We start from the raw sequence: 14,720 nt of genomic DNA on the forward strand, positions 1-14,720 counted from the left end.
ATGGAAATTGCCTTTGTTGTCACCTCTGACATTTGACCGCGAGATCGGATTGTTTAAATTTGGGCTTAGTTATTATGTTAGTTTTACAAGCTTTTATTTGTATTTTTACCTGAACTGCTAGATGAATTGTTAAATCTAAATATTATCGAATAACTGACTTGAAAATAAGTTGCACTTTAAGATATGAATAAAAATAGCATTTTTGACATGCGCCAGTTTTCCGAGACTATAATTAGATATGAGACGACTCGGCATCGAATAGGGATAACATAATTCTAATGAATCATAATAATCGGAATAGCAGAGTTTGGGCAAAAATACGACTTGCGAATAACGACGGAAGACTTTTACTTACTTTAGTATGAATCAAAATAAACATTTCACAGCTGTTGTTTATTGAGACTTAATTTAGTGGCTTTACTCTTAAAACTCTAGGCTGGGCTATAGCCAACCAATTAGGGCTGTGTCTGGCAATCACGCGGCAATTTTTTTGTAACATTTGGTAGTCCGCCGCGAGACAAAAAAATATTTATATAAAAATGAATCACCGAGACTTATGTACGCGCAAAACTTTTGACAACTAAAGTAAATTGGATAATTATTTTCTTGATATGTTCATAACTGTCGGGACAAGGCTTGTACAGGATCGATGGGGTTAAAATTAACACGGGAGTAGAATCAACGGGATAAAATTGTACCCAGACGAAGTCGTGTCCGCTAGTTTATTCATAAAAATCTACATAATATTAACTATTTTGATCAAAGATTTATCCTTATGTTAATCAAAATATTCACAGTACGTATACGTCGCAGACGAGTCCTCATTCGCGGGATTAGTTCGATTGATCAGGAGTTATGAATAGAGCCATTTCGCAGCGGTTTCGTTAATTAATATAAAGGCCCGTCTTTAGTATGTGTTACATGCAAGTTTGAAGTAACATATGCATACATGTTACTTGTACAAATGTTTTAATACTGTCTGGTTGTAATTTACGTTCTTTGTTCGTATGGATGTTTTATTCCTTAGCCTGTTTGAGTCTCGCACTGCTGGGCAAAGCCCCCCCCCCCCCCTTCTCTTGCAAGTCCCCTTATCGGCGGCAGGATCCGACCAAATTCAAATCCTCTTCAATTCAAAACTTCTCAAATTCAAATAAATTTAAAATATAACAATAAATTTACTATTTAACCTATTAATGACCAACTGCTGGGCAAGAGTCTCCTCCCGTAATGTCTTAGGGTAATGGGTTAGGCCTTGAGACCACCATGCTGGCAAAGGCCGGGTTCGTACGGTAAGTATAATTATTTTGAATACAAAATGTTTATTTCTTAATAGAAAAGACAGAAAATAATCGTCGAAATTACAAACCGTGCCGTGGCTGCATTTTTTACTTTTACAAAAAAGGCTAATTAGGGTCGACACGATAGCAGTTTATTGTCTTCATTAAATAATGTTAGAATGAAAAGATGGATCGTAATTTTTATAATTTAATAATATAAATAAATGACATAGACATATGTGGCACGCTGTAAATATACGAGTGACTTCGATAGTACGTGCGACAGCCGCATCCGATTGAAAATGTACACAATTATTATTTCAGTCAAGTCTCAGTGATCGGCATAGGTATAGGATCTCTCCTATACCTATGCCGATCACTGAGACTTGAAGACTTGAAGACTGAGCCTTGAAAATGTGAAGCTTTGATGAATCGTTCCTACATCTGATCTTTAACATTTATTCTTTTACTTACCCACGAAATTACGAGAGTGGTGAAGTAAACAGTATCTGCGCAGTGTACCTATAATATTTTTCATTACAGACTCTCGTTGTTAACTAGTTTCTAAATAATTGATAGCTGTGGCTGAATGTAGGTCGAGATGACATTTGATGTTGACGATAAAAACTTATTTTTCTATTTAGTCAGTTGACGAGGTAACTATACCTGAGTTAATTCCTTTTCGAACATTAATCTATGACAGAACAATTGATTTTACAAACCATTTTATCATAAAGATAAAATTTTCAGCACTTCAGTTCTTTTGTGTGCATATATAGCAGGTAAGCGAATAATTAACTGTCACCTCTTTTCGAGTCGCTACCATTGTTTTTGTATAACTTAGATACATACATAATATCACGCATCGTTCCATGGGGTTGATAGAAACAAAATAATTACTGTTTTCAACCAGTGTATTATACTTTTTGCCGGAGCCCTAATATAGCCCTTACACATACTGAAAGAATACTTCAATATGGCTCCTAGTAGGCCTATCCACAACTATCCTGGTTTCTGACCGTACACCAATTGGTGAAGACCACCAGCTTTTCTGGTTAAACTTACAATAATAAATATTAATTTGTACACACATACCTGTGTCATCATCAGCCGGCAGCGGTCCGACGGTGCCGAAGAACCTCTTGTCGAGCAACTGTAGTAGTTGCAGCGCGCTCTCGTGCACGGGCGCGCGCGGACACCCCGTGCACATTAGCGTCACGTTGATTATAGCAGTGTAGTGGTCGCATGGGTACTCCCTGTAGACAAATGATTTATTAGATATAGAATCTATTTTGCTCAAGCGATCTGGGATTCTGGATGTCCTATAGAATAATTTAGATCACGTCTTAACAGAATTTAGATAAGGGCTTGGTTGTCGTTCGCGACACGTTTATACTGTCGCTGTATTTTGCTTAAGCTGCGAGAAACCGCAGTCTAGTGAACCATCCGATGTGGTATTTTGATCTGCTTTTGAAACGAGTTTCTTCATGTTTAGAAAAACCTGGTGACAAGCTATTAGCACCAATGATTTGATAAAATATAATACGTTTACATAAAACCTTACCTTGCACTGAATATAGTGGCGAGTGCCATAAAGCAGCCATCAGCAACTCGCGGTGGTCCAGTGAAGCATTTGTCTACGGTCCAGTCGAGTAACGGACCGATGTCCGGGTTGCAGTCCAGTAGAAGCACTATCGTCTCTCGTGCTAGCTCGTATATCTAGTTAAACAGATTTTGTAATTTTGCATTATTTATACTTCAATGCTCGTTTGTCAGGCATATTTTGTGGGTAATACTCGATCAGAACTTCTGTTGTCCAAACTTGCCCTTTATGGATTAAGTAGAATCAACTAATAAAGGGTATACTTTTATTATATTATTCCTTTGAGCAGATATAGTCTCGTTACACCATATTTTTAATTTTCATGTATTATAATCTTGCATTCAGTAAACTTACCTTATCGTTAGTAGATGATAACATCTCGCTAAGCCACGGGTAGAGGGAGCCATCTTCAGCCAGCGCGGAGGGTGCGAACACCGACCCGCAACACACTAGCGCGCTCATCGCCTAGGAAAAAAGACAAATAATTAAAGCTACAAACTAATGATCATTAGCTAAGAAATTGTGAAGCGTGAGAGGGTTTAAAGTTTCTGAAATCACCCTATGTCCCAAAGTAAACTTCATGTTTTCGTGCCTCTGTGAAGACCTTGTCCAGTATTGGGTCAGTTAAACATTGTAATAGATTGAACTTTCTTTGTATTAGTGTATTCATTTCCTACGTTTACACGTGTAATATCAATGCACGTGCACGTAACTCAAATTTAAGTGTTTCTAACTAACTAATCTGCCGATAACATATTCATAATATTTAAGTAAAACATACTTTATGAAATTAATTAAATCATTTATTTGAAGTACCAAACAATGGTTTTCTTTACTTACTCTCAGTGCGGAGAGGTTGAGCCTCTCGTCGTTTTCCAACTGCGCGGGCTGAGGCACCAGTGTGCCGAGGTGCTTGGCTAACGGTCCACACCAGCCGGAGAACAGCGAGAACAAACTGCGACATAGCTCCTTCTTCATCAGCGACCCGTACATCTCCACTGTTGACAAAACCAAATGATATTGACTAATTAATGCTATCATAGCCATTATTAGGCTGCGGCTCTTAGGGAGATTGAGAAAAAAACTTAAGAATAACGTATTGGCTGACAGGCTGGCGGCAATTACAAACTCGAGACTTCCACACACTCGAGGCTTCACAGAATTATGTTGTCATATTCGCTGTCTAAAGAGAAATGTCTATTTAGATCTAGTTAACAGAAAGACTAAAAAAGAACATGGCGAAATATCTTTAGATTTACTTAATTCTAAATAGCTATGTTTGCGAAGTCTATTACATGTTTACGTTAGAATAAGAGCAAGTCAAGGGGTCGTATATTCTTGGTGAAGTTGAATACAGGGCCAAAATATACATAGATAGTAAGTAGAATAGTCAAAATATGTAATTACTTTGCCCACGATTACGTGAAACACACGATTCGGTGGCGATGTGGCGACGCTTGAATGCACCTGGATGGCAGTGACTAGAGCTAATCTAAGCATTGAACGTACTTGAAGCGGTACTGTCTCATGACAATATATACCTATGTCGTACGCTTCTGTGTAGAATATCATTACACTAATGGTGGGACATGTATTTAACTGGCTCTGTGGTGCATCGGTTGTGTATTTCGACTACGGCACAGCGCTTAGAATTTGGGGTCGAGTTGAGAAGTTATTCCTAAGCTTTTCTGGCAAAAAAAAAATCGGGTTTCCGTCCGTGCCTCGTGAAACGTATAAGGCAGTTCCGTTCTCGCGATTGATAGTGTCGAGTACCTTCCTCCCGGCAATATCGTGAACATACTTAGACAATTTAAAAATGCTCACGATTTCGTCCGCGGGGAAAAATTTATCAGAGTAAAAAGTATGGTAATAAGTGTATGAATTATCATAAAAATCCGTATATTTGTTTGGCGCGATTGAGGACCTAACACCCATACACATTTTCGCATATATGAATTAATAGGATAATTCCGATACAATACTTACAAGGGAAGCTCTTAATGAGTTCAGTGACGAAGTCAGCGAAGGTGATGCGTTGTTCCCTCGCGGCGGGCGCGTCCTTCTCGGCCTCCACCTCGAGGCACTGGCGCACTCCGTCCAAGTACTCCGTGAGGGTCGGGTGTAGACTACCGCCTTCCAATGCGAACGCACTGAGAAAATATGCCAATGTCAGTAACAAGCTATTAAATTAGTACCATTTAAAGTAGAAGAGCCCAGAAATTCTTGGTGTTCTTTGTGATTAATTGCTTGGAACAATTTTTACGCCCAATTCACACTTTTTACACCCAGGGTACTTGTTAGACGTAAAAGCGGATAACATTTTATCTTGAGAAGTTAGTCTAGAACTCTAGATACAAAAATAAATAGTTCTAAGAGATTTTGTAACATCTCTGGGCATATCTACTTTTGAACGTTTTTTTATGTATATTGCTTTGACAGCCAGTTCTCTGACTTTCACATTATTATGGTATTCGGTGAAAAAAGCATTTTTTTTATATTCAACGGGTAAAAATAAAACTTACCTATTAGCGAATGTTTTCTTCTGAGCAATAAGCAACAGCATCTTGTTGAGGTGTAATCTCAACGCGTCGCGGCGACGTCGCCTGCGCATGTTCTCTTGTTTACGATCTACTGCCTCACGTAGCAGGGACAGCAGTTCTTCCATCAGATCCCTGGGGAAGAAAAGACGGTTAATTTAGGCTCTCTTTGTCCGAAACACTACGGGTTAAAATAAGAGGCTGTTTTTCCCCCTCAAAGTGACTAAATAATTGCATTATCTTTTTTGTTTATCGTCTCTCAACAGACGCGCAGTTGTATATTTTATGTCTATCAAATACAAATCAATTGCTAGTTCCATATTCAGTAGTTTAGGACGTTAATTCTGCAACAATTTTCGTCAGCAAAATTGTTGTTGTAAACTCTATCAACCAAAGAATTCCCCAGAAATTCGTGACTACCAAAAACTATTTGGTTTTAATCAAATTCTGAGATACAACATCATACTTGAGAGCATCAGGGTTGATGTTCCCGCATGCGATGACGGCCGCATCTCGTACTTCAGGCACTTCACAGCGCGCGAGCGGCACGGCCAGCTTGTGAAGCGAGCCGGGCGACGCCTGAGCACTGCGCGCCTCGCCGCCACTGCGCTCGCTCAGCGAATCAGGCGACGAACTGTGATATATAACAACACTTAAAACAACGTCACATTACTTATAATATTAGTATATTTCATTATGAAAACACTTTTATCACTCAATTTAGATCTAATTCGCGTTCGTTTTGTTGCAAAAGTAATGTTAAAAAACATCTCCGTATTATAAATTATTGTCTGATATAGTAGTATACAAGAGAGATTCGAACTCACTGATACGATTAAATTTAACGTTAAAACTAACTAATTTATAATAAACTACAGTAATATAATTTTGTGGTTTAAAGACACGTGTGTGTCGGTGTATTGAATATCTAACTATGTTTTCATAACTACTAAACTTACAGCTAAGACTACATCTAATAGAAGCGTATATAAATTACATTTAAACACGATATAATAAAGCTTAAACGACACATATAATCCACTATGTTACCATGAAGCACAAAATCAAAATTATTCACCACGATTTGTACATAACTAATGATGTTTTACTTTTTATTAGACGAGCACAAACGTATGATTGTAACATAAGCTTGTAATAAACATAGCATTGAAGAGTGATCATTTCTCGCAATAATTCCCCGAAGAGGCATATTAGGTAACCACTTTATTTTACAATTTTAATACCTAAACATACCATTTCGGGCAACTTTACAAATATTACGTAACAATGATCAAAGTTTTACATAAATATGATTACAAGCGTTTGTCAGAATCATGCTACATCGTAATGATCATGATTACAACATTAACCCTCTGTATACCTTGTTGTGATGATCATATCTTAGCGTTGTCTATGGTGAATGGTCGATGAATGACAAACACATCTTTGGAGAGGTAGCTTGCTATTAGTTACTAGTAACAAACTAAGTTATATACGGGATAAGCGTAGTTTGTCTGTACATTAAGGTCGTTTTTATATGGGATAGTTTGCTTCACATCTCGTACAGTTAAATTTTGATTGCGTTTCGTTTTGGGGTTAGTTTTCAACCAAAAAGGTAGTGGCAGGTAAAGGCGAACAAAAATTCATCAATAGGATTAATCTTGCTGACGTTAACTAATTAAATTGACTATTTAGTCAATTGTCCATGTCACAATTGAAATGGCATAACAGCTAAGGTGCCGGCCGCCCATGGGAACTAGGATTGTCTCAAATCTCGCCTCTTTTTTTAGTGGTTCAATCCTATTGAACCACTGAAAAGTTTTTCGTTATTTCTCCGTTTTTCGGCCCGCAGACTCTCGTCACTTCGGTAGACAGGCAGCCTGAACCGAGACTTTACTTAAATTTCAGTGTATTTATTATCGGTTGTCAACTTTATTGAAAAAAGTAATACATTATTTGTAATAAAATCTTACGTAAATAGTTATTATGCTAGAGTCCTAACCGATTGATGTGATAATTATATCAAATTATATTCCACTATTGTCTGCGTCTAATCGACCGATTTTAATAATTGCCTCCTCAAAAACATTGACAAAGTCAAGAATTATACTACAACGTCGACCAAATAGGTAACTATTAGCGATCGACACTGTAGACTTCCATGGAAATATGATTGATAAACAAGGATTTGTTCTTTTAGCTTTTAAATTCTAATGTAAAATCGGGAAATAGCAATATGTACAAATGATTTAATAAGAGAATAAGGGAATACTTTGACATTCAACATTAGCCCGTGCCAGGACCTGGATACTGATACCCTTTAACCACCCGGCTATGTGTCTGTCATCTGCACGCAGGTCTATATCGACTAGCCAAAACTTTTAGTTGGCAGAAACTCAAAACTAAAGGGCTTATCACCGAAGCTATTAAAAAAAACTCAATATTTTTTATGCTAAAATTACATTTATATTACTTGTAGCAGAAAGTTAATTTTCAAAAACGACACATTTTTATTAATTCTACACAAACTTATATCCGAATTGCGACATATAGCAGGGAAATGGTCATAGAGAATCAGCTCGTTATAGCTATGTCCGAACTCTCGCACACGGACAATCTCAATCTACACTTATAGTATGATTAACGCAATGAGCGTCTGTCTCATGTATGTCTAAGTAGGACATAGATTTGGGAGATAAACAGTAATATTACCCCCACAATGTCTCCGGACACGCCGAGAGGAAAAGTGCACTGTCGGAGCAAAACAAAAGTATATACACGCTTGTAGGTGCAACTAACATCCCGCCCATATCAGCAGACATAATTATGAGACCCGCGCGTAACAGTTCAAACAATAAACCGTCATTTTTATTACTTTGTGAAAGTCGGCGTCAGTTTTACACTATCACACTAACAGAGATCGTATGCAAAAGAGCGCGAAGGTAAAGTAATAATTGTTTCAGCATTCATCGCTCCAAACAGTAGACTGTAAAATCCTGGAAGTCCCTGGACGCTATTGAGTAACGGCCCGAATAAAGCTATAAAGCCAGTTTTAGTTAGTACTAGACACGCTCAGTGTCTGAAGATATGAACGGAGCTTAACTTGTACACAATAATTACCGATGGTTTTATGGCATCATGTAAATGAAAACGGCAAATAATCTGCGCAAAAGTTATATCAAATCACTAGCTTCTATTAATTACAGTAAATAGTAAAAGGAATATATTCATTATATATATTACACAATATTCTTTTGGGTTATGCAGTACAGCCAGTGCGTGCACGTGCACGCATTCTGTCCGTACTGGTATACTTTCGAATAAATATTTAACCGAAAATTTAATATGGTAGTATGTGACATGTTTGAACAAAAGTCGGCTTAATAATATTATTTTGCTATCGCGCACACGAAAGCTAGTCTAATATCTCTATTTCTTAAGTATGAACTCACGGCATGATTCGTAACATGCTCTATAGAAACTTCAAGCATAGTTTCAACCAGCTTGCTTTAAGTATGTTATGGACATTTACTACAAATTCTGATTAAACACTATTTTAAAGAGATTATATATTTATTGTTATAGCAAACGACGTGGCTGTTGGTGCCACTCACATTACGGTATACAAATTCATCATCAAGTCATTTTGGATTGTGACATCATTTACTTCAATCTGACTACAGATTCGTTGATTAATCAGTGCAAAAGGCTCACAGAACGTAGGTATTTCTAGCCATCTTTAGCGTCAACTTTAATTCGAAGAATGCCAGTTTACCCACGAAAACAATGAAGATTTTCTTTTACTTCGTGAGCTAGATAGATTTTGAGGAATGTTCTCTACTTGGGAATCTTTAAACAGCTTTTGTAGTAAAGTCCGACTTTAATGAAAATCTAGGAGCTTATTATATAATATGTAAGTAATGTTTGTCTAGAATTAAATTTCTTACCGACACTCTATCTATTTAATAAAGAGATACAGTAAGGAATTGTACCTTGATTAACATTACTACACTTCTCAATAAGGTTACGGACTACAAATCTATTTGTTTCTATTAAACTCATGATAAATGATCTGCATCTAAAACTAATCATCACCCATTATGTATAGATTAATCACAATTTTTATGTATGTCTAGATGTTATATACGTACGTATGTATGGTCGTGACGTGTGAGACGGTGTGTATTCGCTCGGTGTGACCACATTATAGACACAAACACAGCCTGGACAATGAACCTGTCACCAGTACACCTTAACACCACAGTCATAAGGTTCAGTCTCGTATGGTATGCGCTAGCTGTGCATCGAACCTAGGCGTGATGATGATCGATGAGAGCGACAGTGACTCGGTTACAATGGTACACACGCGGAAAGGCCACCGTAGAAAACGATTCATGTAAACTGTGGTTGTGTCGATTCCACCCTAAATGTGCCCGACGATGAAAAACCAAAGAAATCAAAAAACAATACTAAAAAGCGTCAGTTACTAACTATAGTAGAGGCGAGTTTAGATAGATCGAAAAGGGCGGATGTACATAAGCGTGAGATGGAACCGACACAATGCGGATGTAATGACCAAAATCGAATGCGACGTGCACATAGCGAGCGTCAATTGGCAACCTCGTTCGTTTGTGCTGCCTGTGCGCGCGCGCATAGCTCAACGGCAGCGTGAAGAAGCCGCCGGGCGCGTTGAGGCTCTCACTGGACGAGCTGAGCGCGGCCAGGCCCCACCCCTCCGCCTCAGTGCTACCGGACAGATCATTACGCCAATATTTCCCTGGCCTACTACGCCACCCTCCCTACACACCACTCGACACACCCTACAATACATCTCAGATCAACGTCGGCTTACGTATATCATTGTCGTGTTCGTGTCGAGTACACATGTGTGTTATATTATACGTAACATTAGGTATTTGTACACATAAATTAATAGTTCATTGGTCCTGTAGGCGGGTTTATATCAATCAGCAATCACAACTAGATAATAATTTCGATACTGATAGAAAATCTATCACTGTCTGCCCGTTTCAGTAAAACAATAGCCAACTAGATATTCTATAAAAAATACATAACTATAAAAATGACAAATATTTTTTAGAAAAGACTGAGATTATATTTCACGATGCAGCACATTTAACTCGCAAGCAGAAAAAACATTAAAATTTAAGAGTAACTAACGTTTTTCTAAAATGAATAAAAATATTAAATCTAAAGTTCATATTGGCTTGCAATGATTCACTATCACAATTACTATAAAAATATATAATTATGTAGTTTAAACAATGTTGATACTAGACGAACTATTAAAAAAAATAGTTATCTAGTTGTAATTGTCGATCGATATTTTAAACCTTAAGTACATTTTGAAATACTATAAGAAACAAGATGAAGCTGACCAGCATTCAAAAGAGAATAGTGTCACTAATAGTCTTGATACTAGTACATATACAAATAATATATATAGTCATATTGTGTCACTTTGATACTTGATGAACACAATCGAGGATTTTCACCAATAAGTGAATCGATACTTTTGTGTAAAGTTCCAAATATTTTTTGTTGTTCAGTGTAAATTGTATTTAAAATGCATGCTCTTTTACGGTAAAACTTTGAATAAAAAGCATCTGCACACGACAGTTGCACACTTAATATTCAGATAGTTTCACGCGCTGCGGTATAGTTAAAAATAATGTTTTACGATGGATGGCTAACATTCAAGACGTGATAAACAAAATAATGAACGCACTTTTTTTGGTAAATATTTTACTTTTGTTACAAACAGTGTGGCTTGTATGTTAACCAAAGAACCGACAAACATTCGACAAGAAAAATAAAAAGTAATCAATTTTGAAAAACAGCAAAATTAAACGACTATTATATCTGCATATTAAATAATATGTAAATATCATAATAGATAATTATAATAATATTTAATGCCAATCAAGAAAAATACCGTATATATTATATTAAGCCAATTCTCTACGATATAACAACGATACGACTTATGTCGGGGTCATTGACATATTGTAAATGACTCGTGTTTGTTTGTGTGTCTGTGTGTGTGTTGGGTGGTTGATGTTCATACGTACCTTAGACTAAGGTCAGGGCTGGCGCATCGTATGACCGGGCTCGGCACCGCTGGCACTACGAGGTACGCCATTGTCATGTAGTATTTCCATACCTACAATAAAATTGTGATCATGTTAGAATAACACCCAGTCTAGAATCATGAATGTTAACACGCTTTGGTAGTATACTGACTTGCATATATCCGTCTCTTTCTTTCTCCGGTTTCCTCGGTAGCGCCGGACCACGAGAAAGCAGTGATGCGCGGTTGTCGTTCACAGGTCTGTAATTTGTGTAGGATATTAGGAACCTCCATTGAATCGACAAATCTAGTTCAATGCAGTCTTATTCTAATGTTGTACTTACGCTGGTTCAATAATGGTGAAGAGCGCGTGTATTCTGGCGTGCAATATCGGCCACGCTTGCAGTATTGTTGATGGACACCGCGCCGGTACGCGACTACGTTCTAGTAGACCGAATAGTACCACCTACAAAACAACATACATTAAAATATTTTTGAAGAGTACATAATAATGAGCGAAAGTTGCAGATGTCTATAAAAATAGTTAGACAGAAATCTCTTGGTAAAAAAGTGTGTGTGTGTGTGTTTCGAGAAAGCAGTTAGAAATCTAAATATTTCAAAGAGGATTATGAATTAGACCATTGATTGCGACTCGTTTCTAGATGGTTCGTTCTATTTCGTTAGATATCCAAATTGTTACAATCTTAACGAAGAAGATGTGTTATTAACTTACCTCCCAAGGATCAGCGCCGTTGGAAGCGCTGCCGCTCCAACTGTTTTTAGTCGATGTCTCGTCATGTTGTATACCTATAAACAATTTATATTATAGTTCCAGTAATAAAACACAAATTATTACTGAATTTCATGAGTGACAGCTTTTTAGGAGATTGAGATAAGGATGCCGTTAGGTCGATAACAAAGTTGTTGGTTAGAATTTGAGACGGGGAAAATAGCAAACGAACGATTCGTGAAGGGGTGAAACGACCTGAAGGTTTAATGTAAAATAGTTTTGCATACATACTGATTTAAGTGCTCAGTTAAATTACCACACCATAAAAGTTTCAAAAATATAAATGAAAAAACTTTTCATGAAAGGACGGACATTAATTAATGGAAATGTACCCTTGTAACACCAAAGAATAGTAGTCCAATGGTTTATGTTAGTTGTTGAATCAATGAGTAAAGCACGAATGATCCAAACAGGGTACCGTAGTAAAGTATTACCGGATCCGTTATTACCGGCGGTCCAGACGGCGTGTGTGCGCTCGGCGATCCACACGAGGTCGGGCTGGCCGGCCGCGAGGATGGCCTGCTTCTCCGCGGGCGGCAGGAGCGGCAGGCAACGCTCGGCGAAGTACGGCACGTGCGCGTCCGCCGCGTCGATTAGTGCAGGCTCGTCGCGTGTTAGTTGTAACTTCTCTAGAAGGTATTTTGCCTCTCTGAAAAGAAGAAATGAATTAGAATGAGGTATACAGCCACCTGTCTTATGAATGTGTCGTCAGTTTTTAATAAGGTAAAATCATATTTATTTGCCGTTCCGTTATTTAGAATATTAGGAGAGTGAAACTAAAGCGATTTTAACCAACTTAAAAAATATACAGTTTTTCAATTTCATCCATTGATCGGTGTAAATTTTGTTTGAAATATGGTGAATGATATTGTTTGACAGGACAAAAACTTTTCCCAAGACTTATTTATCGTTTTTCTTGCAAGGCTTACATACAATCCTTATAGTATGCATAACAGGAACGTATGCACAAACAAATTTCTCGTCAAACACGTATAGAAATTACAAATTGTACCACATACAAACATCTATAAATACCCTTACCTTAGCACGTGTACAGCTAGCCGCCTCGGGTACGCCTTACACTGACACAGCATAACTAAGCCGAGTGCTTCAGCGCCTCTGATGACTGACGCGAGCGGCTCTTGTTTAGTTGGCGCTGTGGTCGGGGTCGGCTCGCCGTTCTTCCAGCTTGTCAGCAGTTGTAGAAGAATGCGGAGACCGTTCTCCACTAGCTGAGGTGTCGTGTCCTGTGTAAAACATTACATTTTGATAAAGAAACATGAAAAAGTTATAAAAATGAATAAAAAGGGAAGAAAGATCGCATACATATTTTGAACACAAAATATCTGACTCACACTTGAAGCTGTTTATTTATAGGAGCTGTAGAACGTGATATCGAATTTCCTATTCTAAATTGAACTATTCTTACAATTATAGTTGAATATGTGAGTGTTTCATAGTTCAAAATTGACAACATTTCAAAATTTTAAAGTACCTTAAATAAAAATACCATTTCTTCATTTTCTCATCCTGAATACAAAACATATTTTTTTATATTTTTTGGCTCAATATTTCGGGAGAAATAAAATAAAAACCGAAAATTACGCTGTGACGTCACATATACGGAAGAATAACGTCTTACCTTTGCCTTTGCAATTTGAATAAAAGTTATGTAGATTGACATTTGAAATGTCATTAATTTTTTAAAGTAAACAAACACGAAAATACCACAATATATAGGTTACTGAAGTATTTCGCATCATTTATGAACTTTAAACATTATAGATTTCTCGAAATGAATCCTAGTTAACAGTATAGGGTTATGAAGGATCTCAAATATTGTTTTGTGCCATCTTACGAAAACAGTTCTGGAGACGATCGAAAACAATTTTTTGCTGCGCCTAACTCAAACAAGCAAGAATAGTGTAATGCTGTGGGTGTTGTGTGTCCGTTTTTAAGATACTCAAGCCACACTGTTATAAACTAATTCAGATGAAAAAGCCACAGTAGCATGTGGGTCAATAAATCTCCATAGTCCTATTATAAAAATGAATAAAAAGACGTAAACTAATTTCAATTTGTTTTATTTAACACTTTCTAAAATAGTCTTAATAATATATTGCTTCCAGAATGGTTCAGCGTCTTCTAAAATCTTTGTAGTGTAATTTGCATCATACTCAATTTGTGTATTAATTTTGTCTGTTCAAAAGTTGGATCAGCAATACAAAACAGATCTTTCAGCATACATCTGAACCATTATTTGGGCCTTACATTATCCTTGGAGTTTGCCATTTTTAACTTAATTCTTGATTGTTTTTCCACTTATTGGGCACTTTATCTCCAGAACAAATTTTGTAGAAATCCCATCTCGTGGAACACCAATAACAGGGGAAATTAGAATTAGGCCTGAACTTAGAATAAC

At 37.2% G+C, this 14,720-nt stretch overlaps 1 protein-coding gene across 11 annotated transcripts in view; it reads right to left on the reverse strand.

Moving 5' to 3' along the window:
• The window catches only part of fry (microtubule binding protein furry), a 61,107-nt gene that overhangs the window by 33,929 nt on the left and 12,458 nt on the right, over nt 1–14,720 (reverse strand). For 4 of the 11 annotated variants that reach the window (XM_076134278.1, XM_076134279.1, XM_076134283.1 and 1 more), the window contains exons 14-28: nt 13,340–13,545; nt 12,733–12,947; nt 12,242–12,315; nt 11,853–11,974; nt 11,682–11,769; nt 11,510–11,601; nt 10,038–10,163; nt 8,130–8,168; nt 5,884–6,051; nt 5,403–5,552; nt 4,867–5,030; nt 3,721–3,878; nt 3,235–3,345; nt 2,842–2,996; nt 2,373–2,533 (exon numbers count right to left, since the gene is read on the reverse strand). In XM_076134278.1, coding sequence (XP_075990393.1) covers nt 2,373–2,533; nt 2,842–2,996; nt 3,235–3,345; nt 3,721–3,878; nt 4,867–5,030; nt 5,403–5,552; nt 5,884–6,051; nt 8,130–8,168; nt 10,038–10,163; nt 11,510–11,601; nt 11,682–11,769; nt 11,853–11,974; nt 12,242–12,315; nt 12,733–12,947; nt 13,340–13,545 — 2,029 coding nt within the window. The remainder of the gene's footprint in view (nt 1–2,372; nt 2,534–2,841; nt 2,997–3,234; nt 3,346–3,720; nt 3,879–4,866; nt 5,031–5,402; nt 5,553–5,883; nt 6,052–8,129; nt 8,169–10,037; nt 10,164–11,509; nt 11,602–11,681; nt 11,770–11,852; nt 11,975–12,241; nt 12,316–12,732; nt 12,948–13,339; nt 13,546–14,720) is intronic. The other 7 variants (XM_076134289.1, XM_076134288.1, XM_076134286.1 and 4 more) reach the window with 4 other exon arrangements.

The sequence above is a fragment of the Anticarsia gemmatalis genome, chromosome Z (genome assembly GCF_050436995.1).
Source record: "Anticarsia gemmatalis isolate Benzon Research Colony breed Stoneville strain chromosome Z, ilAntGemm2 primary, whole genome shotgun sequence".
NCBI lineage: Eukaryota > Metazoa > Arthropoda > Insecta > Lepidoptera > Erebidae > Anticarsia > Anticarsia gemmatalis.